The sequence below is a fragment of the Bidens hawaiensis genome, unplaced genomic scaffold (genome assembly GCF_021521415.1).
Source record: "Bidens hawaiensis isolate Kalapana, Puna unplaced genomic scaffold, B.hawaiensis_p1.1 tig00013745_1, whole genome shotgun sequence".
Lineage (NCBI taxonomy): Eukaryota > Viridiplantae > Streptophyta > Magnoliopsida > Asterales > Asteraceae > Bidens > Bidens hawaiensis.
The window spans coordinates 148,642-176,039 of NW_027492170.1; the positions used below are offsets into that span (position 1 = coordinate 148,642).

The following is a 27,398-nucleotide window of genomic DNA, read 5'->3' on the forward strand; positions in this document are numbered from 1 at the left end:
GACCGATGACAATCTAAAAGCAGTGGAAAAAAGTACAGGAAAGACCATCGCATCCAACAATGAAAAGACTTCCCCGACCTGCTCAACTCCAACTTTAAAAAGGAATCTTATTGATGTGTATGATGTGGATGATCTTCCGACTCAGTCTACAACCAAGTCTCAGTCGGTGGCAACTGTTGGTCGTGAACAAAATGACAAGCCCAAGCTCTTGATTCCCAAAATGGAAAAATGAGGAAAACCCACATTTAAACATTTTTAATTTATTCGTACCGTTTGCTTTGAATGCTTTGAATTTTGAGTACTTATCGACAGTTGGTTTTTTTTTGTTTAAGCACGCACTATTTTAAATTTAAAATTCAAATGGTTTATTTTTTTATTATTTCATGTTTTAATTGTTATGGTTTATGGTTTTGTTATTTCTTTACAAAAGGTTGTGACGTTCAATAACATGCTTTTAAATTATAATACAAAATTACCATTTGGTAAATAATAAATAGTACTATTATGTCTTTCTACTAAGAATTGTTTATTTTACAATAAATAGCCATATACTATTTGACTTTACATTAATCAACAAAAGTTCATAAAACAAAATTTAGTTATCTAATTTTCACAAAATAAGCATAATACTTCAATTTTTACCTTTATTATTGCAAATAACTTTTTTGTTGTTTTGTTTTTTGTAGTCGGAACTTCAAGAAGACCTATTCATGACATTACCAATGGTATTAATTCAATATTATATCTTATTATTAAGATTACTTTATCACTTTCAATAACTTATTTGTTAATTATGATCTACACATAAACAACGAGAAGTCAATATATTAAATATTATTACAAAAATTATGATCTATACTTAAACTTACATTTTTTCCCTTTAGCTGTCGAAAACACAAGAAGACCTTTTCAAGACATTACCAACGGTTAGTAATTTACGTTATTGTTTATTATACTCACTATTGGTTATCCATTTACCATCTACTTTTTTTCATGCAAATTCAAATATTTACGTGTTTTAAATTTAATAAATCTAAACTTACATTTTTTTGCCTTTAGCTTTCATAAATGCACAAAGACCTTTTGAAGACACAAGTACCAATGGTTAGTAATTTTTCTTTTACGTTATAGTTTATTATACTAACTATTGAGTATCAATATACAATTTACTTTTTCATGCAAATAGAAACATATAGGTATTATATTGTGTATTACACGTGCTCAACATGCACGAAAGGTTCAAAAGCTAAATTTAGACAACAAGAAACGAAAACATATCTCACCGTCATCAAGTATTCAACCAACAACTCTACGCCAGTCTCCTGAATATGTCACACAAATAAACAAGAGTAACATAATTACTCCCATCAAATTCAATCTTCACTAATAATCGAACTAAAACTAACCATTCCTTTTTTAATGTATTCGTTATTCTAGGTATTCAAATTGATGTATCCATCTCACAAGATAATCGTAGATAGAGGAAAACATCAATGAATATGAAAAGGGGTAGAAAAATATCAACCACATCAAATATCCAGTCTTCAACTACAAGTCTGTCTTCTCTAACGACACAACAGTCAAATCAACAGCCTCAACTAATTGTTGTTGATATTTTTTCCGGCGTGTCTAAAGGTTGTTAAACAACTACTACTTACGTTGTTCCTTATATAGTTTGTTCATTACATTATTGTATTAACTTTATAATATAAACAGATTACTTGGATCATGGTGATCAAAATGTTGTATGTGTGATATGTCATGCAAAACTTTGGAAAGAGGAAGTGAAGAGGGGACAAAACAAAATTGCAAAAGGAAGTTACTCGCTATGCTGTCGTTATGGGAAGGTCGAATTACCAGAATATATCCCATCCAACCCTGGATATGAAAACCTATTTCGAGGCAGTGACGCAACAAGCAAATATTTTTTGAAAAACATTAGGCGTTACAACTCAATGTTTTCTTTTACCTCAATGCGAGGTAAAATCTATACAGCCATTAATCGAGGAAAAGGTCCATTTGTATTCAGGTTGAGTGGTCAAAATTATCATTCGATTGGAAGCCTTCAACCTGAACCTGGATGCAAACCCAAATTCTCACAGTTGTACATATACGATACCGACAACGAGCTTACAAACCGACAAAAAATATTTTGGTATGTAATCACACTTACAACTATAGAATAAAATATCTTTGTTTTAGTATCACGTCACTTTCTTATGCATGCGATATTACATTTGTGAGAATTTGGGTATATATTCATATTTATGTGTTTGTGTTATTTTTCAGTGACTCTAAGAATATGTCAACTGAGGCTGCAAATGCAATGGATCTTCAGATTATTCAACGTTTGAAAGAAATGTTAGATTCACAAAATGTTTTAGTTAAGACGTATAGAATGGCAAGAGATTCTTTGCAAGAGAACCCTCATATTGATTTAAAATTACGTCTTATTGCAAACCGACAAAAGGATGGAAGAACTTACAACCTACCAACAACATCTGAAGTTGCAGCTTTAATCGTAGGAGACATTTCCGACTCCCTTCAGCCTCGTGATATTCTTGTAACTACTATGGATGGGAAAATAATACCTATAAGTGAACTACATCCTTCATATGTCCCTCTTCAATATCCAATCATATTTATCAACGGTGAAGATGGCTATCGAGTTAACATATATCATAGAGGTGTTAACGTGGGTGATGACAGCAAACGACCTTTTACTACAATGAGGGAATGGTTCGCCTTTAGGATTCAAGATAGGCTTAACCAGTTCTCAATTCTTTTAAACTCAAGGAGGTTGTTACAACAGTTTTTAGTTGACGCTTATACGATGATTGAAAGCGAAAGACTTTTTTTATACGTAGTCAACAAACAAAACTAAGATCATCAACGTACGATAACCTCATGAATCTAAGAGATCAGGGAACATCCAGTGTTTCAAAAGTGGGACGCGCCATCATATTATCTTCGTCCTTTACAGAAGGTGCTCAGTATATGACTCAAAACTACCTGGATGCTATGACACTATGCAAATGGTTTGGATACCTGATTTTTTTATAACAGTAACGTGCAACCCAAAGTGGCCAGAAGTTACAAGATTTCTTAAAGACACCACTCTTAACTCAAAGGATAGGCCCGACATCTTGTGCAGATTGTTTAAAATCAAGCTTGATGCCCTGTTAAAAGACCTGAAGGATAAAGCGGTCCTCAGCAAAGTACAAGCAAGTATGAATCCTTTACATATGTTTCTTTCATCGTATTTACAGTTTTGTAGAAACATATAACTGAAACCCGTTAATGTTTTTTTATAAACAAAACTTTTCATGCAGTTGTTTATACAATCGAATTTCAAAAGCGTGGTTTGCCTCATGCTCATATGTGTTTATTTATGCATGTCGATCATAAGCTTCCCGTTGTAGAACACGATGACCCTTTTATTTATGCAGAGATTCCTGATAAGAATGAGGACCCTGAATTACATTACCTTGTGAGTGAATTGATGATTCACGGTCAATGTGGTGCCCATAATCCGACCTGCTCGTGCATGTTTGACAACAAATGTTCAAAAAAAATCCCAAAGAACTTTCGCGATGCAACATCTGTCGATTCACAAGGTTATCCCCAATATAGAAGACGCGATTCTGGTCAATTTGTTCAAAAAGGAGACATTCAATTAGATAACAGAAGTGTGGTCCCCTACAACAAGTACCTATTAAAATGATATCAAGCACACATTAATGTTGAATGGTGCAATCAGGCGTCATCTATAAAGTATTTGTTTAAATACATCACAAAGGACCTGATCGAGCTACTGTTTTTTTTTTTCAAAAAACGACACACAAGCAAACTTGGAACAACCAGATTTCGATGAGATCAAACAATTTTATGATTGTCGTTATTTATCTGCTTCTGAGGCAGCTTGGCGTATTTTCGGCTATGATTTCCATTACAGGATGCCTTATGTTACCCGCCTACCTTTCCATCTTCCTGGACAACAACATGTAGTTTATGGTGCGGATGATGATCTTGATAATGTCTTGGAAAAAGTTGAGAGCGTCTCTTCTTTCATGTTTACTGGTTGGATGAAGTGCAACGAAAAGTATGCTAGCGCTCGTAAATTGACTTACGTTGAATTACCTACTGAATTTGTTTGGCATGCTCAATCCCGACATTGGGAACGACGAAAATTGGGATTTTCCATAGGAAGAATTCATGCCGTGTCTCCTGCAGCTGGGGAAGCGTACTTCTTACAAATTCTTTTGAACAGAGTTAAAGGTCCACAATCGTTCGAAGAAATTCGTACCGTTAACGGTCATCTTCAACCTTCGTTTAGAGACGCCTGCTACTCTCTTGGATTGTTAGAAGACGATCAGGAATACATTAAGGCAATTGAAGAGACAAGCCATTCATCGTTGGGTAAGGAGTACGCACGTTGTTCGCTACAATGTTGTCAACTGACAGCCTTTCTAGACCAGAGCATGTCTGGATAAATAATTGGAAATGAATTTCTGATGACATTCTTTACAACCAACGACGTCTTTTAAAGTCACCAGGTATCAATATTTTGGAAGTTAGTTTTACAATATTTATATCTATATATATAGTCATTAATATTTGGAAATTAATTCGTTATTCTATTTTAACAGAGTTATCGCTAACCGAAGATCAAAGCAAGAACCTCACTTTATTTGAGATTGAAAAAATCTTGCTGCGTAACAACTCAAGCTTAAGAAAATATCAAACCATGTATTTCCCCGATGCCGAGTATATATCTATTGCATCTAATAGTTTGATTCAAGAAGAATTGGCATGCGATCAAAACTTGCAAAAATTAGAGTTCCAAACTCTATTTAATTCAATTACTAATGAGCAAAAAAATGTTTTTGATCCTATAATGATGGTTGTTCAACAGAATAAAGGGGGTGTGTTCTTCGTATATGGGTATGGTGGAACAAGTAAAACTTACTTATGGAAGACCTTATCAACTGCCATAAGATCAAAAGGCGAAATCGTCCTAACTGTTGCTTCAAGTGGAATTGCTTCGTTATTGTTAACCGGAGGTCGCACAGCACATTCCAGGTTTCATATTCCGATAAATCTTAATGAGGATTCTACTTGCTACATGGATCCAGGTACAGATGAGGCGCAGTTATTAGAAAAAACCAAATTAATAATTTTGGACGAAGCTCCAATGCACCACAAACATGGCTTTCAAGCTCTTGACAGGTCTTTAAAAGATGTTTTATCTTCTAATTTGCTATTTGGAGGAAAAGTTGTTGTATTTGGAGGAGACTTTCGACAAATTCTACCTGTAGTTCAAAAGGGCACTAGACAAGACATCTTAAACGCCTCTCTATGTTCTTCTTACATTTTGAGTGAATGCAATGTCTTGACATTAACAAAAAAACCTAAGGTTAACTATGGGTACGCCGTCATCTGATGTTGAGGAAACCAGATTATTTGCTAAATGGATTTTAGATATAGGTGAAGGTACTATTGGCGGTCCTAATGATGGTGTTGCAACGATAGATATACCTGACGATCTACTTATAAAAGATTCAGTTGATCCTATATCAAAACTTTTTGACTTTGTATATCCTGATATTCTACAGAATTACGAGAACCAACATTACTTTCAGGATAGAGCAATACTTGCACTAACAAACGAATTGTTGATGAGATTAATGATAGTTTGCTCAAGTTTTTTCCTGGTGATGAAGTCGAGTACTTAAGTTCAGATACCATATGCAGTTCAGAATATATCAATGACACTGTTGATACAGCTTTATACTCTCCAGAACTGCTTAATGGTCTAAGAATATCCGGACTACCAAACCACAAACTGGTGCTAAAAGTTGGTGTTCCTGTTATGCTCCTTAGAAATCTTAACCAGAAAGAAGGCTTATGTAACGGTACTCGACTACAGATTATATCTTTAGGTACTCGTGTAGTTGAAGCCAAAATTATTTCTGGAACTAACATTGGTCAAAGAGTTTTGATTCATAGATCGCCACTGACTCCATCAGACAACAAAATAGCCTACAAGTTTCAAAGACGACAATTTCCCCTTGCAGTATGTTTCACGATGACGATAAACAAAAGCCAAGGTCAATCGTTATCAAGTGTAGGTTTGTACTTAAAAGAACCCGTGTTCTCACATGGATAACTATACGTCGCCTTGTCAAGAGTTACAAGCAGGAGTGGGCTAAAGATTCTGATTCTTGATAAACAAGGTAATCTGACCAATACAACAACAAATGTTGTGTACAAGGAAATTTTTTCTTATTTATAAAATACTTGTGTAATGTTTTTTTTTGTAATTCTTATAATTTTAATGTAATTTGTAATTATATTAACAATATATGACAACTGTGTTCTTGATTGTATTTTGCTTAATGTTTAAATATTAAAATTTTCATTAACTGCCCGTGTAATACACGGGTCTTAAACTAGTTGATTAATATAACAAAATATCAAGAAAAAACACGCAATATCAATTAAAAAAGATCAATGACAAATATAAGCAAAAAACGCAACGATAAATAAAAAGACACAATGATTTTTTTCTCAACATTTGTTTTTTCGTTTTATTTATTTATTTATTTTAGAACGAGGAAGTCTAGAGAAACATTTTTGTATTTTTACTATTTTTGTTTATATCTTAAATTTGGAGTTATGATTCTTCTATTTTATTTTTTATGAGTGGTGTTTTTCGTGGCCACAAGTCATTATCATTCTTCTCATTTTTGTCCTCCTTTAAGGGGAAGGTGCACTCATATGTATTACCCATGCATCGATCAATCATGTCACCTTATTTCTACCATTAATTACCCACACACCACAAAATTATGGTCAGCGTACATACCCACAAGTACCCTAGAACTTTTTTATTTCATTTTAATTCTTCAATTGTCAACAATGAAACAATTTTATATGACAAACGTTTGCCTTGGATTGAAGCCATGCACATTACCTACATGGGGTGGAGTGGTGTTGCCATGTGGTTTGGAAGCCATGAATCCTACCCACATGGGTGTCTCATCCTCTCTTATAGAAAAACTTAACCATGTTGACGTCTGAAGTCTAATGCTCAGTTCCAATGCTCATTTACTTTTCTTTTATGACGTTTCAAGTTAATTGATATTTTTCTTATCTTGTATTGCAAGGTATGTTGTTTATATTGTCCCTTCATACTTGTAATGTTCATCTATTTAAGATGTTTATGAAACACTAAAACAAATAAGGAAGACTTATAACTAAAGCTAATACTCTCCAGATGTTTGATACATTCTTTGTAATATGGATTACTATCTTTCATTCAATCAACCAAACTTAATTACCAGAATGCGTCATTTTACTTCAACTATTATTACATTTGGTTGTGTATATTGATATTTTTATATGTATCTTGTTATTCATTTTAATATGTTAATTGAATTATATATTTTATTATAAATGTCTTCAAAGTCAAAGAATGTTAATTTTGTTCAGGCCACATCTTCCAACGACAAGAGTAATTTGATTGGTACTGTATTTTTATATATTATACATGCATTATTCATAGTTTATATTATGTTCTCCAAGGTTATTTTTTTAAACATGTAGCTTCACCCATATGCACGGCTAACATATATAAATGTGAATCAATTTACAATATGTTATAGATGATTCTCTCAACATTTTCAAAGGAATATCAAAAGGTGTTTTTTTAAACATTAAAATCAAATGTTGTTGTTAATTATAAATTAGTATTTCAGTAAATATATATCTAATTTATATTGTTACTAATTTGGCTTTAATAGCCTAATTAGATCACGGTGATAAGACGCTCATGTGTGGAATGTGCAATGCTTGCTTATGGAAAGCTGAATCCAATAGAGGCAAACGAATGAATGGAATACAACATACTCACTTTGTTGTAGTAATAGAGTAGTGCAACTTCCAGAGTTAAAGTCATCACCATTGAGTTACATAATACGTTTTCTTGGTCATGATAGTACGTGCTAACAAGTTCTTTTTTAATAACATTAGACGCACTAATTTAATGTTTTTGTTAACATCGATAGGTTGCAAGATTGATAATTATGTTAATACAGGAAATGCGCCATACACCTTTAGACTTGGTGGAGAGACTACCATTCTTTGAGAACTCTTCTTTCTATCCCTAGACAAAACCAAAAGTTCTCTCAACTATACATTTACGATACGGAAAATGAAATATCAAATATACAAGCCGTTTTTCGTTATGTAACATCATTTATTATTGTTAATTTTTTTATGAACAATCTAAATTGTAAGTAATTTGATTAAATTGTTTTTAACACATAACCATTTTCTTAAGCAGTGATTCATAATCAACTTCGGAAATATTAGATAAATAAATAATTAATTACTTGAAGATACTGTTGGATTCTCAAATCCCTTTGGTTCAAGTATACTAGATGGTAAGGGATTGTTTTAAAAATGATCCCCGGTATGGATTTAAATTTGCACATTGTTGGGACAAGGCAAAAAGATGCAAGGACTAACAATCTGTCAAAAACTTCTGAAGTTGCAGCATTAATCGTTGGTGATATTGGTGACATAATAGATAAGCACAATATAATTGTAACAACTCAAAGCGGATCTATAGAAAGAGATGAAATATATCTACGAGACCCGTTTTGTGTATTATTACAAACAAAAAAAAACAAATATGATTTATAAGGAAATATTTAGCAATCTATGAATTTGTAATTTTTAAAATTTTAAATTATGTTTCCAAACAATGTACTATGAATCTTCTTTTTTGTATGTTTATGTTTCTAAGTACTTTGTTTACATACGAATATGAATTGCAATTACATTAAACAATCCTCCCAGTAAACATATAGCAAAAACTTTTGTCATCCTAAATAATATGTCTTTAGTTGACGATTCCTATATTTCCACATGTGTCGTACACGGGTAAATAACCTAGTAATCCAACAAAACATTTACACCAAATATTCGAAAAAAAACGACATTATATAATCCAGAAAATAAAAAATCAAGTTAATTCAATAACAAACGTTAAACCAAAAACATCAAAACGGTATAATCCAATAATATGTATGGTGGAAGTTAATGCCAAACATATTATTGGTTAAATAAATGGGTGGGTTCGGTTATGGTGGGTTTGGAATTATCTTTAACCAAAACGACCCGCATTTCGTGGTTTTAGAAAATTCATTAAATCAACCCATCTGTTATGTCAGTTATCGGTTAAAATAATTTATGTTATGTCGGTTTTGGTTCGACTAACGGTTATGGCGGTTAAGTTGCTCACCCCTAATAGCCCATTTGATTCACTGACCTTTGCCAGGGGCGGATTTAGGACTTATGAATGATGGGCCGGTGCCCACCGTCCGGCTGCCGGAGTATCGTTTGTGTACCTACGCGTTAATATATGATGAGTCAATAATCAGCTCATGCCCAGCGTCGGTTGCCGCTAGTTACCACAGTTGTAAGGCCTCGGTCCTGGTGCCCTACTTTGGCGTTGGATTTACTCATAAACACAGTTCTAAATATCATAGTAAATTAAAACTTTTCGCGGAATATAAAAACATCAACCATTCATTACATAAGTCTTAAAGTTTTAAACAATATAAAATATGTTTTTAAGTTCAAACATCGCTAAATAAGTCTTCAGATGCCAGCTTCTTTATTCTTTTGCCATGTGTCCCTCTTCAAGCCAGTTGTGACATCCTACTCACCTGCATGCATACTAAAAGTCAGCTACGCTGAATGAGTTCTAGTTAAACAGACAACATACATTACATTCACATACTTACTTATATGTATCCGAAGAAACATATTACTTACTTAACCTATTTATATTTCTTTTGTGCATACATAAGTATATACCTTCATTCTTACTTTCATTCTTTCTTTCTTTCATATTTTCATATTTTATCTTACTTTACATACATACTTATACGTTTTAAAGAGTCTTTCGCCCTATAACCTCACAGATATTATTAGGGTCTGCCACCCTTAAAGAGTCTTTCGTCCTATAACCTCACAGATATTATTGGAGACTGCCACCATCCTTCACATATATTATTAGGGTCAGCCAACCTCCTTCACAGATACTATTAGGGTCTGCCACCCTCATTCATAAACTTTATTAGGGTCTGCCATCCTCGTACCATACAACCATACATACTTTTCTTTATGTATATACTTTCATACACACTCTTAATCTTTTCTAAAGTATTCATATATCATTCATACATCAATTATAAACAATCACATATCATACACTAACCACTTAAGGTAAGTGTATTAACTAATCACATCGAGTATGCACGCAGCCCCGAAAACATAACAAGGAAGTGGGGCTAGAAACTCACCTGAACTTGGTTCCTTTCAGAGTTAATGGTAAACCCTTTCCTTAACCGAGCGCGGCTAACTGTATAACAATTACACTTATCAATTAACTATCCCTACCTATATCATATTCCTAGTTTTAACCCTCAACGAACGGGGGTCCGGGAGCAGTGCCCCTAGCAGTGGGGTCTAGGGGTAGCAGCCCCTAGCAGGGTCCAAGGGGCAGAGCCCATGGCTGGGTCGAGCTGCCAGGTCAGCTTGGAAAAATTTTATTTTCATTAATGGTCAATTACTAAAATTTCATCAAAAACCAATTTTTTATTAAATACTTAAATGATAATTTACTCTTGGTAAGCATCATTCGCTATCTCATTCGTTATGAAGAATGATTCCATTCGTTATAACGAATGGCTTGATCTGAGTCTTATCGAAACGAATGAGTGCATAACGAATTACTAAGGCCATTCGTGATTTTTTTGAGTCGAATGAGAGGCTCATTTCGTTACAAGAGCACACGAGTGTATCTTATTACGAATGGTTTGATTCGCTGTCTCATCATGACGAATGAATGGATAACGAATGAGTAAGATCATTCGTGACTTCTATGAGACGAATGAGAGGTTCATTCGTTATGAGATTGCACGAATTTATCTTATACGTTATGACTGTTCAACGAATGACTAGCCATTCGCTTATCATAACGAATAAGCATCAGTAATATCCAACTTTGACCTAATTTGTTAAAGTCAAAATTGATAAGAACTTCAAACAATCAACATGCACCAGATTTGCGATTACACCATGAAACGCGATGAAACAACACAAATTTGGCATCAATCAACTCGCAAACACATCGCTTACTAATCCCAGTCATCCAAACATCTAAACATTGTGTTTTAATGGTGCGTTTGATCGATATATATAAACAGTTTAATATTCGATTAATTAACCTAACAAATGTTAACGAATATCAGCGAGAATCATTACGCTTGATTCGTCTTTACCATTTTATATAGATCTAGGAATACTAAACGAGCCGAGCATAAACAAACAAGTTTTTCGTTATAAAACGTACCTTAGATGAATCGGTTTTACGAACGCAATCTACTCTTGGTGTATGTCTTTCTTGACAAGATGCTCTAACACCCACGAGCTCGGGTCTTTTCCTTCGGATCTTGGTTCAAGATAAAGGAGGGTGTTTGTGTGTGTTTTTGAAAGTGAATGGAGGCTAGAAGATAAGAATGAGGGTTTTAGAGAGGTTTAAGGGATTTATATACCCTTAAGCCCATGGACCTAAGGCCCATTACCATCCCTTACTCCATATTTAAAATCTCCAAGCCCATACTCTAATAGTTTATTTATTTAAACTGAATAACGACACATTATTAAATAAACAAAAATTATGTTATTATTATTATCGAAAGTATGATGTTACAACAATGAAGAGAGAAGAGTTCAAAAACTGATGTTTAATATTATTTTCTGATTACCGGAAGTGAAAGCTGTGAACAGGGTAATTGATAAACGCATGGGGAAGGTAAATGAAGTGATGGGTTATATGAAAAGGTCCTACTAGGGACACCCCACACCCAGGGTCGGCCCAATAGTGTAAAGGACTAAAGCTAGGGCTTTAGGCCTCCAAACTTATTAGGCCTCCATTTTAAAAGAAAATTATTTGGAATATATATTATTTGTTCCCTGTTTCCTGTTGCACTTCGTTGGTGTAGTATGTTGGTTGAGTTGTTGTGTTACCAGCATGTTGACCCATTTTAGAGTCTCTACAGCTGTTTGCCTTTCTTTTCTATTTTTAGTTGCAATTGCATATCCTTCTACTTAGGAGGGGACATGCCCCTTTATCCCTAAATAAAAGTCCATTTTTCTTTATGGTCCAAGCCTCCAACCATAGAATTTCGAAGGAGCTATCATGTAAATATTAGCCATATGATTCTAATAGAATGCTCTTGATGATTCTGATAGAAAAATCTGAGTTCTCAAATAGAAAAAGATGTCAGTTTTCATGAAGTTTGGTGCAATGAGTGTTTATAAAGAACATTCATGAAAAGAAACTAACATGTCTTAATTCTTAGGTATATTCTTATTAGTTTTTTTGTAGATCTCCCGTTGAATACCGATCTAAAAGTGACCATAAACTATTTTGTTTCTTGTGAAGATTTGTTTTTCAATGACCTATTTATGCATTTCATTCTTATTTTTATTTTTATGGCCTCCGTCTAGTTTTGTTGTCTAACACTTGTATACAAAATGAGTATTTTTTTTGTTACGCAATCATACCTAAGATATTTATGTATCAAAGGTTTCAAACATAACTCACAATGAAATGTAATATATCGAAACTGTTAACCAAACAAAAACAATGCAAAAAAGACCCATATTTTTTACTTCGCTTTAGGTCTCCAAAATTGTCGGACCGTCACTGCCCACACCCCCCCCCCCATACGCCCCGTACAGGGCTATACGGGGGGCCCAATACGTCCCGTATAGAGCTACACAGAGCATATATGGGGACATATACACTTAGTATAGTCCTATACAAAGTTATGATAAAAATGGGTGATGTTCTAGAAAACCGCATATGAAAACCTATATATTTTAATAATTGGGGCAATTTCATATATACCCTTGCAAAAATTGAAAATATCATATATACCCATACAAAACTAAAAATATCATATATAACCTTGCAAATTAACAAAAATATCATATATATCCAATTCATTTTAAACAATTTAATATTAGACCATTTTACCCTTACTTAATTAAAACATAAGCATATTGGTTTCAACAAAACACAAAACAAAAACCAGTTTTCTTCCTGACTTCGTCTGCTTCACCACACCCCTTACCCAATTTACAATTTATTCTTCTTCACCATGAATGAACCCATTTTCAATTATTGTACTTCACATAAATAATTTTACCCAATTTTGCGCAGTTGGTGGCGGACAAAACGTGGACAATCTTAAATGAATCCAGCCCGACACCTGTCAGATCGGAAACTTCCATCATTGTTGTCGTCACCCACATGAGCAATCTCGGGCTGCCATGAATGTTTAAGGCGATAAAGTTAAGGGAAAAATGGCGGTGGCGGGTACACCAGAAGTTGGGAGGTGGAACCCATGCTCGACACCCATCAGATTTGTAGCCGCAATCATCGTCGGCCACCACATCATTGGTCCAGTTCTGTCCATCCGCCAACGCTCTTTGTTTCCTGCCGTCTTGGTGGTAGTAGTAGGGTGTGGAAGGCTGTGATGGTGGTGAGTACGACGGTGATGGTGGCGGGGCTGGTTACCGGCGTCAAACTGGTGTCGGCAGGAAGGGACTAGTCGACTAGAGATGTGGAAGGTTGTGATGGTAGTGAGCCACCAGTTATTATATTTGTAATTTTATTGTTGTTAAGATTTTAATCTAATTAAAATCAAAATAAAAAATATAAAACATAAGCAAATCAAGTACTCCGTAATAGAAAAAGGTAAATTAGTCATTAAGTAAAAATTCATTGAAGTTGGGTATATATGATATTATCATTTTCGGTTGGGTATATATGATATTATATATTATATGGCCAGAGAAGAGTGAAATTCAATGGTGGAATCCTGACCATTGATAACGATTAAGCAGTTGCTTATTTTTCATCACATGTAAACTAGGTTTCTTTCCCCAGCGGTTGATGGCAGGCAGTTGGCTCGACGGTTTTTGGCTCCCCACGACGCCTCCCTATATACCGCCTCGTGCCTTGAGAGTTTAGAGAGTAATCAACCAAGGAGTATAGGAAATCGCTGATTTCAAGTCACCGGTCTTCAATCTTCTACTTCCTAGAATCGGAAAATTTCCCGTGACTGGTTTTCAATTGTTGGAGAAGCAGACGGTTAGAATTTTGGTTTAAACCACATGGATTTATGAAACCGAACAACAAAGGTTATAATTTTGGTTCTTATTTTGTACGTCAATTTATTTATTTATTTATTTTTATGTATCTAAAGTCCCTTCTTTCAGAGTATAACATTATGTAAGTTGTTGATCTGTAGGGAGTATAACCAATTCTATAGATTCATTCACTTCACTTAAGCGTTGGCTTATAAAAAGTAAGCAATCATTGAAATAATATTTCTGTTATTGGTGTATTAGAAATACTCACTCTTGCAACAAAGCTTATGTGTTGGTGCTACTTTTTCTACTGTGATTGTAATGTTCTAGACTCACATGTATTTCTTTGGTTTTTTTTTTTACTTTCAAAGCAAACATATACATTATAACTGCCTAAGAGTTGAATTTGCTCCGATTACTTTTCAAGTCAAGTTTGCCTTTTAAATTTAGATGGTTCTATAATGTTAAAGTTAGTGTCATTATCATATTTGATGAGTAAAGATAATGTTCATTACCATATATATAGATCATAATTTCATAACGGTTAAATTCATTTATACCTTTATTAAAAAATCAACCCTGATTTTGTCTTTCCATTGCTTTTCAATTAAAGTTTCACTTTTGGATTTGCATGGTATTGGGTTGACATTGTTTAAAAACAGTATGTTATGATTATTATTTGTTCTTGCAGTTTGCAGTGCACGCTGTTTAGTTGGAGTACATTACTTCTCAAAGCGTGTTTTGTTACAATTAAGGTTCAATGTCTCTTCTCCACCTTTTTTTTATATTTATTATGTTTTCATAATGTACATTTTCATAAATATAAAAATGAACTACATAGGTCTACAAAAGCAACGTTTGTTCAGATTTCAAGATGCAACATACCATCACTATTACAACTTTGCAGCCCACACTGACTTAAAAGTCATAACAAAGGATTCGAAAATGCTTATAGGTACAAGTAATAGCACTTATTATAATTACAAAACTAAAAATGCTAAAATTACTATTCAATTACATTGATGGTGTGGAAAGGTACTAAGAAAGACCCACCAGTACAGCCCAAAATTTAAAGAAAAAATTATTTGCAGATAAATTACAACGTTTTCGAAAGAAAAAACATGAATGGGGAGAGAAAAACAGTGACACTAGCTGAGTACAAGATAATTGGCTTGAGTGAGAAGCCGTGTTGTATGTTTTTTTTCTCATTCATGTGCATTGATCTAAAGGTACAAAAACATGGGACCAAAAAATGGACTACATTTGCTCAAGACTGTTGGATTGTTTTTTTTATGATTATTTTCTTAACTATATTTGGGCATTTGTAATTATATACATTGGTCTCTTTCACTTAATACAATGGCATTGATTCTAATTTTGATTTGGTTTGGTCAACACATTATACTAACTTTTATGCCTTCTCTTTTTGTGGGTAAAGACCCTTTTCATTTTATGTGCTTGTAAAGACCCTTTGTCATATGTACACTACAAGTGATGAAAAACGAATTTTTTTGAAATAATATTTAAGTATGTTTTTCTAAGTAGCTTGGAGGATTGAAATTTATGTTAACTATTGAGCATTCTCAAACTATTCCAATAAAGTAACCATTAATCATTCTTCGAATGCATGGTCTGGCCAAGTTTTTGATGTGCACTCAATTGTAGCGGTGACTTCACTAATTGTTCTTTTAAAAATTATTTTTATAAATGATGCAAGAATATTATTGTTTTTTTAGGTTGTTAATTCACGATAATGACTATTGAGCTCTCGCCATAGAACTTCTATTCACGATCAGTCTCCATAATTTGAGTTGGTTGACTTTCTGATTGAGATGGTTTATGACACGGAGTATGAAGGCATAATGAAGTGGGTCACCTTTTCAATTTTAAATAACCTATTGGTTTTTAAAAAATGATCTTCTCCACACTTTTGTATATGCACATTGGATATTTAGTTTTTTAGGTTTTCTCTATATTGTTGCATAGCAAGTCGTTTTTGGATCTCGCTCTATCGCACAGGTTTCTTAGAGAATTCTCATCCAACCCCTCATATTATGTGAGGGGGTGTTTTTATAGTTTAGAGAGTGATTTAGGGTGTTGTGAGTGTAGGGTTTTTATATTTTAGAAAGCATAGTGATTTTTCTGTATATTTGAAAAGCTACTGTTCACCCATATAATTTTTTTAATATATTTTGAAAGTGGTTGTGAGTGAAGGAAAGAGAAACAGTAATGATAAAGGTATAAAAAAGTACTATTTAATTGAAGGAAAGAGAAATTGTAGTGTGTTGTAGTGTAATTTTGGATTTAGAGATAGAGGATTGGATGAGAATGCTCTTACATGTAGTTGGAAATGCATTTCTTTGATGTAGGAGATTAGTGCAACACCACTTGATTGCTCCTTTGTTAGAGGGGCGTTTCAACGGGTTAAAATAGTTGAGCGTGTCTAAAGGATATAGTTTACTATCATAACACTGTTGTTTTAGTATTAGCTCATAAGTCATTAGTTGAGCGTGTCTAAAGAATTTAGTTCACTATCGTTGGCATGTTCGTCACATTTTATAGAATGCGTTGATTTGGGGGGGGGGGGGAGACAAGAATATGTATATGGGTTCATTCCCGTCATCTCAAATTAGTTAATCGGTCAATTTGGGTCTAGGACTCTACTCAAATTAGTTAACGGGTCATTAATGTTTAAAATGAAAGTTAACGAGTCATAGCGGTTCTCAGCAAAATGAGTTCGAGTCAAAAGTCAAAACAGACCATTTTTTAAAAATAACTTTCAATCTGGTTGATGACATAATGGTTTTACCCAAACCAAATTAATAGTTTTTAAAATGATTATTTTGACCCGAGCTTGTTTTGACCGGTCATTGCCTAACCCACTCAGTTTTTCATTATAGTGCATACATTTTTTTGGTAGCATACTTCAAGGTAGAGGTGGGCAAATAAACCGTTGACCCGAACTGACCCGAAATCGAACCGGTTTGGAACCGATTGAAACTGTAGGTTCGGAACCGGTTTGTAATTTTCTCCACCAAAAATGGTTAATCGAACCGAAACTGGGCAAAAACCAGTCAAACCCGAACCGAAACCGATTGTAAACCGCTTTTGACTTTTGTTGACCAAACCGAACCAGTTTCAACCAAACTGGTTTTGATTTTTAAACCGGTTTATGCACTACTTCAAGGTAGTACTAAACAAACTTCAAGGAACAAAGGAGTTTAAATGCTATTAGTTGATCGTAGAAGATGTGATCCAAAGTTATAAAGCTAAATTAATCCGAAAAATCAAGCAGAGTGTGACAAATTGTTCTCCAATGTTAGCTGTGGCTCTAGACTTTGCAAAATATGCAATACAATAAAAGATATTTATATTCACTGTTTAATTTGCCCCTCACACAAAAGTTTGAACTTAGATTATTTTTTTACAAGTTTTGACCGTCTTTTTATCTCAAATTTAAAATAAGAAAATAATAAGTTAAAGAAATCACTATTAGTTGCATGTCTTGTAAAGGTGGTAAGAGTAGCGTTGTATGTTTGCAGTTTTGCTTATTCATGTTACTGAATAAATGTAGTTACATTCTCGTGTTGATGTTCCCGTCCACCGGACGGGTAAAACACTAGTTTACAAGGTTTGCAAGGATATATATGAAATTAATCCTTAATAATTTGTCGTTATCTACAGTTTTAAAATGTTTGTATCTTTTTAATAGATTTTTGATAAATTTGTGGACCATCTACAACCAAGGCTAGCGACAAATAGTTAGTAAATTTTGTTATATTGAGTTCTAAAAATATTAAGTTGTTTTTTTTTCCTTTTCCTTTAATAACTTATATATTTGATTTAATGTTTAAATATTGAACATCTTGTTTATTTTATTTGATAGTTTTATATATAACTTATTTTATTTGAATTAGGGTTAATTTTTAACAAAATTTAGATAAATGGCGTGTGAAGAAAAAGTCCTATTTACTCGTTCATGTGTCCCAAAAGTTCATCTCGCTCTGGACCTCCGGAATAGTTGGTTGGCTCTTTTTTTGAACCGACCAATTTTTTTAACCAATCCATTTTGTGTCCCCCACCCCACCCGAGTAGCAAAATTTCCTGGATCCACCTCTGATGTCTGCAAAACCCTGCACTTTGCATCCGGTCGTCACCTCCTCGTTACCCCAACTGTTATATAAAAGGTTATTAATGTAATCTTGCCTCCAAGTCGTCGTTCATACTTCATACCCAACGCAACCCTGAGGTTTACACTTTATCATCGTCGTCTTCAGCCGATTTTTGTTCCAAACTCTCACGGTTGTTCATTGACACTCTATATTGCAAAATTGGAGTTCGTTTTCGTCTTATGGCGGGTGGAATTAAGCGGATATGTCGACCTAATGAGCAATTCGACCCATTGTTTGAACCCCCACTTTATTATGTGAAGAAAAAAACTATATTAAAGGTTTTGATTCAAATTATTGTAGGTTTTATAAGTATTTTATAATTTATAGGCAATTTTATTCTTCTGATGACCATGTTATTTAATTTAGAAAAAACCACCAATATTTTTTCTTGTTTTAAAAATATATATTACAGACAGAATAAGCATCGGTGCAAAGGTTGTCATCGGTCGTTGATCACTAGATAGTATTCGTTAGTGAAGCGTCCATTGATAATCCTAAAATAAATTCCACCAATTATCCTTTGTTGGCAAATTACCCACGCTCAATTTTCCCATAACTTTCATCAACGGATTCCTATCTTCACCAATTTTCCCACAAGGGCGAAGCTTAGTGAGACCGAGGGAGTGGGTCCCGGGTCGCCCTATATTTTTTCCCTCAGTAGCCTAAATTTACCTCTTTTCGTCTGAAATTTTTTATACGTTGTGTATAATTACTTGTTTTTAGCCCAAAAATTTTGAGCCCAACCACTCCAGGTTACAAAATTTTTATATACGTATTGAACCCTCACCCCACCCTCGTTTTTGTCCAAGCTTCGCCACTAGGAAGACAGATCTGACCATTGATGAAAGTCTCTGAAATGTAGTAAAATATTATGTTTGTATGTTTATTTTTCTTTTCGACTTAAAACTTGTACAAAATGTTTTCAACATACAAACTCGTCTTAAATATATTTTTATAAACAAGCAAAGATTTTATAACTTAAATATATTTTTATAAACAAGCAAAGATTTTATAAAAAAGTGAATCTAAAATCCAAAATAACATACTAAACAACCCATAGTCACCCGCATATACTAAAACTTGATGTCCAACCTAACACAAAACACAATCTGAATGCACTCAACAAACCCAAGTTACATTATTACTCGCATTTCATAACAATGGCTTCAAAAATTCCATCTGATCTGAAATTAGGATAAAACAGCCTCGGATCGACAGGTCCAGGTAGACTAAACGAGAGAGTAAACGGGCCAGGTGGTGATTGCTGTTGAAACTTCATTTCAAAAACTCGAGAATGTCTAGTAACGGTTTTCCCACCAGTTGATGTTTCTCCTCTCACATGAACCATCCCGTTTCGTTCAATCTCACAGCTAAATTGACCTGCAAATTACAAAATTAAAAAAATTAAAACAAAACACAAATGAAATTACAAAAATAAAACAATAATAATAATCATTATGCACCAGGATCTTTCTTGACACCAGGTAGAGCAACTTGGAAAAAGTACGCGTTTTTGCTTATGCCGATGTCAAACGCTCCTACCGAGGGGCCCACTTCACCCTTTCTAGCGGTTCCAGACAAGATAATCGAAGCGTTTGAGTTTTGATCTTCGAGCTTTGGGATTGATATAAAGGGCATCACAAAAGGTCCATTTGAGCTACAATCAATTCTTTGTTTTTTGTTCAGGTTTTCTTCGATAACAGTGGATGGATTCCCATTTTCTTTTGAACCTTTGGTTGTCATTGTGTCCTCTGAGTTCTTCAAAACCATTGTCTTTTGTAACTTGTGTGGTTATCAGACGGTCTTCTACAAGTGGTGATTTGATCTTTTGTGAGGTACATATGTCATAGAATGATAAAAACAAAAACAAAAAAATACTATGCTTAAATATAATAAAAATAAACACGTTAACTTGAGATCAGCTCGCCAAAAGCTAGAATTGAGTTACGTTTAAATGAGCCCGAGCCTAAAAATAAGCTTGTTTAATAAACAAGTCCGAGTTCGAGCTTCTTTAACGAGCTGATCTCAAGTTGCTCACGAGCGCATTGGCCCGTTTACACCCATACATAATATTAAAAATATATATTTATTTTAATGATTATTATATATAAAGTTTGATAAAACTAAGTACCTGAATAATATGCATTATGTTATTACAAAACTATAATTAAAAAATAAATAGTAAATACCTACAAGCATATATAAATATTAATCAATTTAGCTCGGTTCGGCGTGAAAAACTCCTCACGAGCCAAACTCAAACTCCCTGTAACTCGATCTTGCAAAACTACTCGGGAACTGAGCTCGAGCTTTTAGAAATAAAGCTCAAAACAAACCGGGCTTGAGGTCAAGCTCTGTGTAAATTAAACGAGCCGAGCTGGGGCCTAGTCAATATTTATTTCTTGGATTCATTACAAATCTATGAACTACACAAATTTAAACCTATAGAGCAACAAACAGATAATTGAAGTGTTTTTGTAGGTTAATTACCAAATGCAGACATGGATAACCACATTTAATTTCAAATTGATATAAACCCTAATTCAGGTATCACTTTTTCGATTAAAAACTAGTAGTAAATTTACGCAGTAAAACAAGTAATCGCTTTAAGACAAAATTTGGTAAGAATTAAGGGCAAGTATGAAGGGATTTTTACCGGGTTTAACTCTGAAGGCGTTGATGGAGATATCAGTGAGGCATTTCGTCGAACATCTGGCCGGCGATAGAAATTAATAATAATAAACAAACTGTTTTTTTTTTTTTTTTTTTTTGTGTTGAGATTTTAAGAGAATAAGTTGAAATGGCGTGAAGATTTACGTACTCTTCCTGATTACTTTTCTGTTTGGTGATAAAGAATGAAAATTAACTTTGGTAAAATTGGATAGTTAAAAGTTTGTATCGGGTTTCGGTCCCAACATTTCTAGAAATTGGGGGTTCGGTTTTACCGCGGTTTTACTGTGCATCGACTTGTAAAAAGTACGGTTTTTTACACTGAAAGACCAAGACGTTAGAAAATATATTAAGTTAATAAGTTAAAAACAATAATAAGCTTAATATTAAAAAAACAAAAGGAAAATTCCTTCCAACTTTTATCAAATAATATATATGTTGTATGTAAAATTATGATCATAAATTTATATATAAAATATAATTATATTCATGTAACACTTAAGGGTAAAGTGTCAATATCGTTCATAAAGTTTAGTTACTTTTGCGACTTTCATCTAAATAGTTTTTTCTTTTGCAAATAGTTCATTCAGGTTTTCCTGATCAAAATCGATGACCCCCGTCTATTTTTACGTGTTTATTTCTATGTTAAATTAAGAACTTATAAATTACTCGCTAGGATTTTATAGGAGCTTGAAAGAAACCAAGCTCTAGCTAAACAAAGCTTTCTCGTTTACACCCCCAGTTATAAAATGAAATAAGATTAACCCAATTAAAATGTGTTTTTTTTCATATTTAGATATACTAATGAAAAATCACATACGGTAGAAACTCTATAAAATAATACACTTAGGACCACCAAAATTTATTAATTAAAAGAGTTATTAATTAATCGATAAATTAATAATTATTAATTTATATATTAATTAATATTTTATTAATTTATAGTAAAATACTTAGTTTACAAACACCTTTCAAGCTTCCACTTAATTATTGTATACAATGCATGTATATCAAATGAACGGCCCAATTTGAAAGAAACCTTCAATATCTCACCTTATTATGCTTCTTGTGTTCAATGTATCACTTCGCGAAACGAAGCTATTAAAGCGGCAATCACATTGAACAATTTCTTGTTGAGCTATGAGAAAACAACACCAGAAGTTCTTACCATGCTAAGGAAAATTAGAGACGAGATTCAAGGGGAAATTGATTTCAACAAAAACAAAAGACAATTGAGTCATTTTTCAAGAAACCTTCATAAATCATTCATGTAATATGCTATATATAAGGAATTATTAATTTATATTTTATATGGGGTCTAAAGAAATTATCAAAAATGTATTATCTTATAATTTTAGCGAATTATTAGTTTAGCACCCTATCCCCAAGTCGAGACCGGCAAAAAATATTATCTTAGAGAGTTTATTAAATAATCGAGTATTAATTTATCGAGTATTAATTTATCGAGTTTCTACTGTCATAGGAAAACAATATATAATGAGGCTAGCATCAAGTGCATGCACCAAAGGAGTTAAAAGAGAAAGTTGAACTAATCATCAATAATAATTAAGACATTGGATACTCAACATTGGGTACTTAACTCAGTTGACTAACAAGTTACAGAGAAAACACTAGACTACAATTACAATAATACCCTCAACCACTAGTCCATAAATACTTGAAGCTGCAAAAAGATCACTTCCATGGCATGCTTGCCATGCCCTGAGGGCTACTTTCATTGCCACGGTTCATTGAACTCCCGGGCCCATCTGATGACTCGCTCATGGTGCCGTGAGATGGTGAGCTGCTCGGCCCAGTGCCATGGTTAGCCGGTGTGACCTTTGGTGTGACATGGTTAGCTGGCATCGGGTCTTTACAATTTTCAGGAATAAAACTTCCTACTATAACCTGCACCACAAGATTCAAAAATGAAAACATGCTTGCTTACTTGCACCACCATTAGGGGCTATAAAAACGTTTAAACCGACCAAAAAGAATACTCAAAAAAACGATAAATCCATATAATTTTAGTAAAAGGCGAAGTATTTTTTTCACATGGGAAACAAATAATTATAATACGATAAGTGTTTCTAGGAATTTATTGCACAATAGGTCCTTGTTATGCTTGTAAACGAACCGAACATTCAGTGAACAGTTCATGAACCGTTTGACAAGAAGGTCATTTATTTAATCAACACATGTTTCATGCGTTCATTCATGTTCGTGAACGTTCATTTTATGTCTGTTCGTTTACATTTATTTATGTTCATTAGTTTACATTTGTTAAAGTTACGTTCATTTACATTCATTAGTATAGTAATATACATTTTTTGACCAATCACAACTTAATCTAGTTCTAATGAATATATAAAATAATTATATTATTGTCCTTCACATTACTTTTAACTGGTTTGTCTATGTTCAATTATGTATGTTCATTCACGTTCGTTTATAGTATTAACGAACAAACACGAACAAGAAAACCCCGTTCGTTTAATTGTTCGTGTTGGATCATTTGCTCAGTTAAAGTTAAAGAACGAGCACGCTTCGCTCATGTTCATTCGGTTCTTTTACAATCCTAGTTCCTGAGGTATACCACATTACAGACTTGATACATTGTTTCTAAAAGTTACATGTTCGTTACAAAAATGAGTGTAAAATAACCAAAATACCGTTACTATAAAAAAACCTTAAACTAACAAATATCTAATTATATTAAATTGTGGTATTTTGACCAAAACCAACTGAACCGGACTATGAACACCCTAACCACCATCCAGCTTTTAAGTTTTATCAATGACAAGAAAATAGTCAATTAGTCAACACTACCTGAACAGGAGATGCTGCTACTAAGAGTCCAGCTACAACACCACCAAAAACCCGACCATCGGCTCCTGACAACGTGATGCTTAGCCCACCTGTCCTCGTACGCTGACCGTACGCTTCGGATAACACAAACGAACCAACAAGTGACAAAATGTCAAACCGCCCCTAGAGAATTATGGAGGTATTTTCATATAAAATTCTTCATAAGATATTAATAATACATTATACACATCCTTTCACACGAAACCTTTAAAATATTTGGATGTGTTAATAAAATTGGACAAACCTCATAAGTTGCGGTTCCACCAGATGTTGCAGCTTGACGAAGTGTTACATTAGTGATAACACCAATGCCAGACATGATGCATATGGCTCTTGGTCCATTTTGTGAGAATGACATGATCTTGTTTAACACGTCCTGTAAAGTAATAGAGTTTGTACACGATTATCAAAAGAAACGTTAAACTGTAAACATTAGGCGTACACAAGTGTTTGACTTTATTTTATATGAATAATTACAGAAAAAGACACCACAGTTTGGAAACTACCAAAACAATTGCATACCCTCACCCCTCACCCTCCCTCAGCCTTAACTAAGGGTGTCGACGAGCCAAACCGATCGTGAGCTACACGAGATAGGCTCACTAAAAGATTGGATCCACCCAAGCTTAAACAGGCTCGAGACCTAATATAAGTGTGTCTAATAAATGAGTCACGCCTGAGTTTCAGTTATCCAGCTCGAGCTGGCTCCAGAGCCTAATCGATCCCCTATTATTTTAATATTTTTTTGAAAATATTTGTATATATTTAGTGTTGTAGTAATTGCTAGTCGCGCCGTTCAAAATAAAAAGTAATTGCTAGTCGGCCGTGGGGTGGGGGCTAACGAATAATCGGCACCTAGCGAGGATTTTTACAACCATATAGGAATAATTATAATACATGTAATTATTGAAAAAAATAACTAAACAATATATACTATGCTATATATAACTGTTATAGTTAGAATATGTAAAAATAATTATACACAAATAAATTAATAATTAATCAACGAGCCGAGATCAAGCCTAGGCTCGGGTCGTTTACACCCCTACCCTTAACAAACGAATATACTTAGAAAAGAAGATAATAAAAATAATAAAGATAATAACCTCTCCAGGCTGCACAGAAATAATATGTGGAGTAAAACCAATTCCAGCTGATCCTACAAAATAAAAAATTTAATAAATTAAAAGACAAGCTTTCCATTGTAATAAGAGGAATAATAGCAAATTGTATGAAATAAATTCAATATAAAGCACCATGCATCAATACTTTATATACAAGAATAGATCAAGTCACAAAATAGACCATATCTTGTATGAAAATTTTATATTTTCAATAATATCCACCCACAAATAGGTATACCAGATCCTTAGTTTCAGTTATTGCAGTAGAGACCAGATCCTTAGTTTCAGTAAAAACATATTCTTGTTCTTTTCTTTTCATCCTAAGTTTCAGTATGCATATATAATTTACAATCCAGTATTGAAGTCAACCAAACAGATATTAGAGTCACTGATAGACAGACACTGCAAACAGTCAAATCAAACAAAAACAGACAGCAACCAGAGCCCACCCGACAGAATCCTATGAAAGTCAACAAAATACCATTCCATGTTCCACCATCACATGTCTAAAACAGATAATTATATATACCACACCAATAAATTTGGATATGAACTAATCAAATCTTTATATAGACATACCGAAAGATTCTCGTTTTTGTTTCTTATTTGACGAACCCGGAGGCCTCCCTCTAAACTTCTTCCCCGATCCGAATCCCTCATCCATCGGGACCGAACTAACCGGCGCAGCCGAAATAGGCGGAACCACATTCGCCTGCTGCTGCTGATGTTCAAACGCCCCGTTTAACGACCCGCTGGCAGTAGCGCTGACAGATGTCAGCTTTACCTTCCTCGCGGCAGACGGCGAAATAACGCCGTCCGGACCGTACTTCCTCGGCCTCCCCCGCTTTTTCACCGTTACTTCACCGCCACCGTGATGCTCGTTAATATTAATATTCTGGTGAAACCCTAAACCACCACCACCGCCACCGCCAGACATTATATCAGTACTATCAACACTGTAGCCAGGGGGATACCGATTCACCGGCGGCTGAGAGGTCGCCGGAGCCGGCGAGGTTACCGGCGGCATTGATGGCTGAAACAGCCGTCCTGATTCTGATCCGTTCATGTGTACAAATTGCCTGCAATAATCAAATCAAATTCACTCATTAGAACACAATTGATTCATACGTCATACTGAATTAGCTAATTAAACAGCTAATTTACCATAATTGATTAATTTCTCAAAGCCTAAAAAAAGCCCTAATTTGAAGTAATTGAAATAAAAGGGGGAAATAAAAATGAATTATTACAATAGACGGAGAGACGATAAATCCGGAAAATGATACTATTATTATTATTATTATTGTTCTTATTATTATTTTTACTAGTAGTAGTAGTATTCAACAAATTTTACAGTTACTGAAGATATAAAAATAAATCATAAGAAAAAAATTTAAAAAGAAAAAATTCTTACCGATAAAAATGAGAATTTTTGTGAAGAAATTACGAGGGGATTAATAATATATGGAGAAGAACAAATTCTAGGGTTTTGCAGGTAAGAAAATGAAATGAATTGATTAATAAATAAATTGGGAAATATTATTTTTAATAATTAAGTTTTTTGAAATTCAAAACACATCCACTTTTCCATGACTTGTGTTTTACGGACCCTCTTTTTTTATTTAAAAAGGAAGTCGTTGTATTGCTTTGGAGAACCATATCTTGATCATATCTTATTGGTAATAATTAAATCATTATTTTTGGAATAGTAGTATTTTTAATGGGTATTTTATTGGTAATAATTAATCATTATTTTTAATTGATTTTTGAAGATTAGTGTATATCCGTTCATATATTAAATAAATTGGGAATAATTGAATCACTATTTTTCGGAATAGTAATAATTTTAATGTTATTTTATTGGTAATAATTAATTATTATTTTTTAATTGATTTTTGAAAGATTTGTGGCTCAATGGTAGAGCACTCACTTTACAAGTGAGAGGTATGGGGATCAAACCTCACTACCACCAACTTATATGAGAGATATGAGGGATGACCCTGGCTTGCTAGGGTTCGAGTCCTGATCTCACCCGATTTTACCGGCTCCTCGCTGTCGTGCCGTTTGGCGGGCGTGGGGGTCGGGTTTTATCCGGTGAATCCCTCAATAGGTGGACCGCTAGGGGCTCCGTCCGTCCTGACTAATGACCGGCTCGGGCTACCTTTAGCCAATGGGGACCGCGTACAGGGTACCCAGCGTTACTTAGTTGATCGTTCAAAAAAATGTCTTTTTGTGTCTTGAATATTTGATGAATATCCGTTCATATATTAAATAAATTGGTTATAATTAAATCATTTTGAAATAGTAATAATGTTAATGGCATATT

General features: G+C 33.9%; 4 protein-coding genes across 4 annotated transcripts; 2 read left to right on the top strand and 2 right to left on the bottom strand.

Moving 5' to 3' along the window:
• Positions 1-1,493: 1,493 nt before the first annotated feature.
• LOC143544767 (uncharacterized) lies at positions 1,494-3,724 on the top strand. Its single transcript, XM_077036785.1, has 6 exons — positions 1,494-1,635; positions 1,717-2,155; positions 2,290-2,739; positions 2,868-2,986; positions 3,067-3,228; positions 3,333-3,724. The coding sequence occupies exons 1-6, from the start codon at positions 1,494-1,496 to the stop codon at positions 3,722-3,724; spliced, it is 1,704 nt and encodes a 567-aa protein (XP_076892900.1).
• Positions 3,725-3,956: 232 nt separating this feature from the next.
• On the top strand, positions 3,957-6,169 carry LOC143544768 (uncharacterized). Its single transcript, XM_077036786.1, has 5 exons — positions 3,957-4,419; positions 4,650-4,810; positions 4,916-5,229; positions 5,417-5,703; positions 5,787-6,169. Exons 1-5 carry the CDS (start codon positions 3,957-3,959, stop codon positions 6,167-6,169), a joined length of 1,608 nt encoding a protein of 535 aa, XP_076892901.1.
• Positions 6,170-19,448: 13,279 nt separating this feature from the next.
• On the bottom strand, positions 19,449-21,140 carry LOC143544760 (increased DNA methylation 3-like). Its single transcript, XM_077036782.1, has 3 exons — positions 21,067-21,140; positions 19,874-20,216; positions 19,449-19,790 (listed from the first exon to the last, which is right to left on the bottom strand). Exons 2-3 carry the CDS (start codon positions 20,178-20,180, stop codon positions 19,552-19,554), a joined length of 546 nt encoding a protein of 181 aa, XP_076892897.1. The 5' UTR covers positions 20,181-20,216; positions 21,067-21,140; the 3' UTR covers positions 19,449-19,551.
• Positions 21,141-22,572: 1,432 nt separating this feature from the next.
• Positions 22,573-26,610, bottom strand: LOC143544761 (AT-hook motif nuclear-localized protein 10-like). The gene is made up of 6 exons (XM_077036783.1): positions 26,487-26,610; positions 25,652-26,151; positions 25,055-25,107; positions 24,193-24,324; positions 23,910-24,071; positions 22,573-22,988 (listed from the first exon to the last, which is right to left on the bottom strand). Exons 2-6 carry the CDS (start codon positions 26,136-26,138, stop codon positions 22,776-22,778), a joined length of 1,047 nt encoding a protein of 348 aa, XP_076892898.1. The 5' UTR covers positions 26,139-26,151; positions 26,487-26,610; the 3' UTR covers positions 22,573-22,775.
• Between the last annotated feature and the right edge of the window lie 788 nt (positions 26,611-27,398).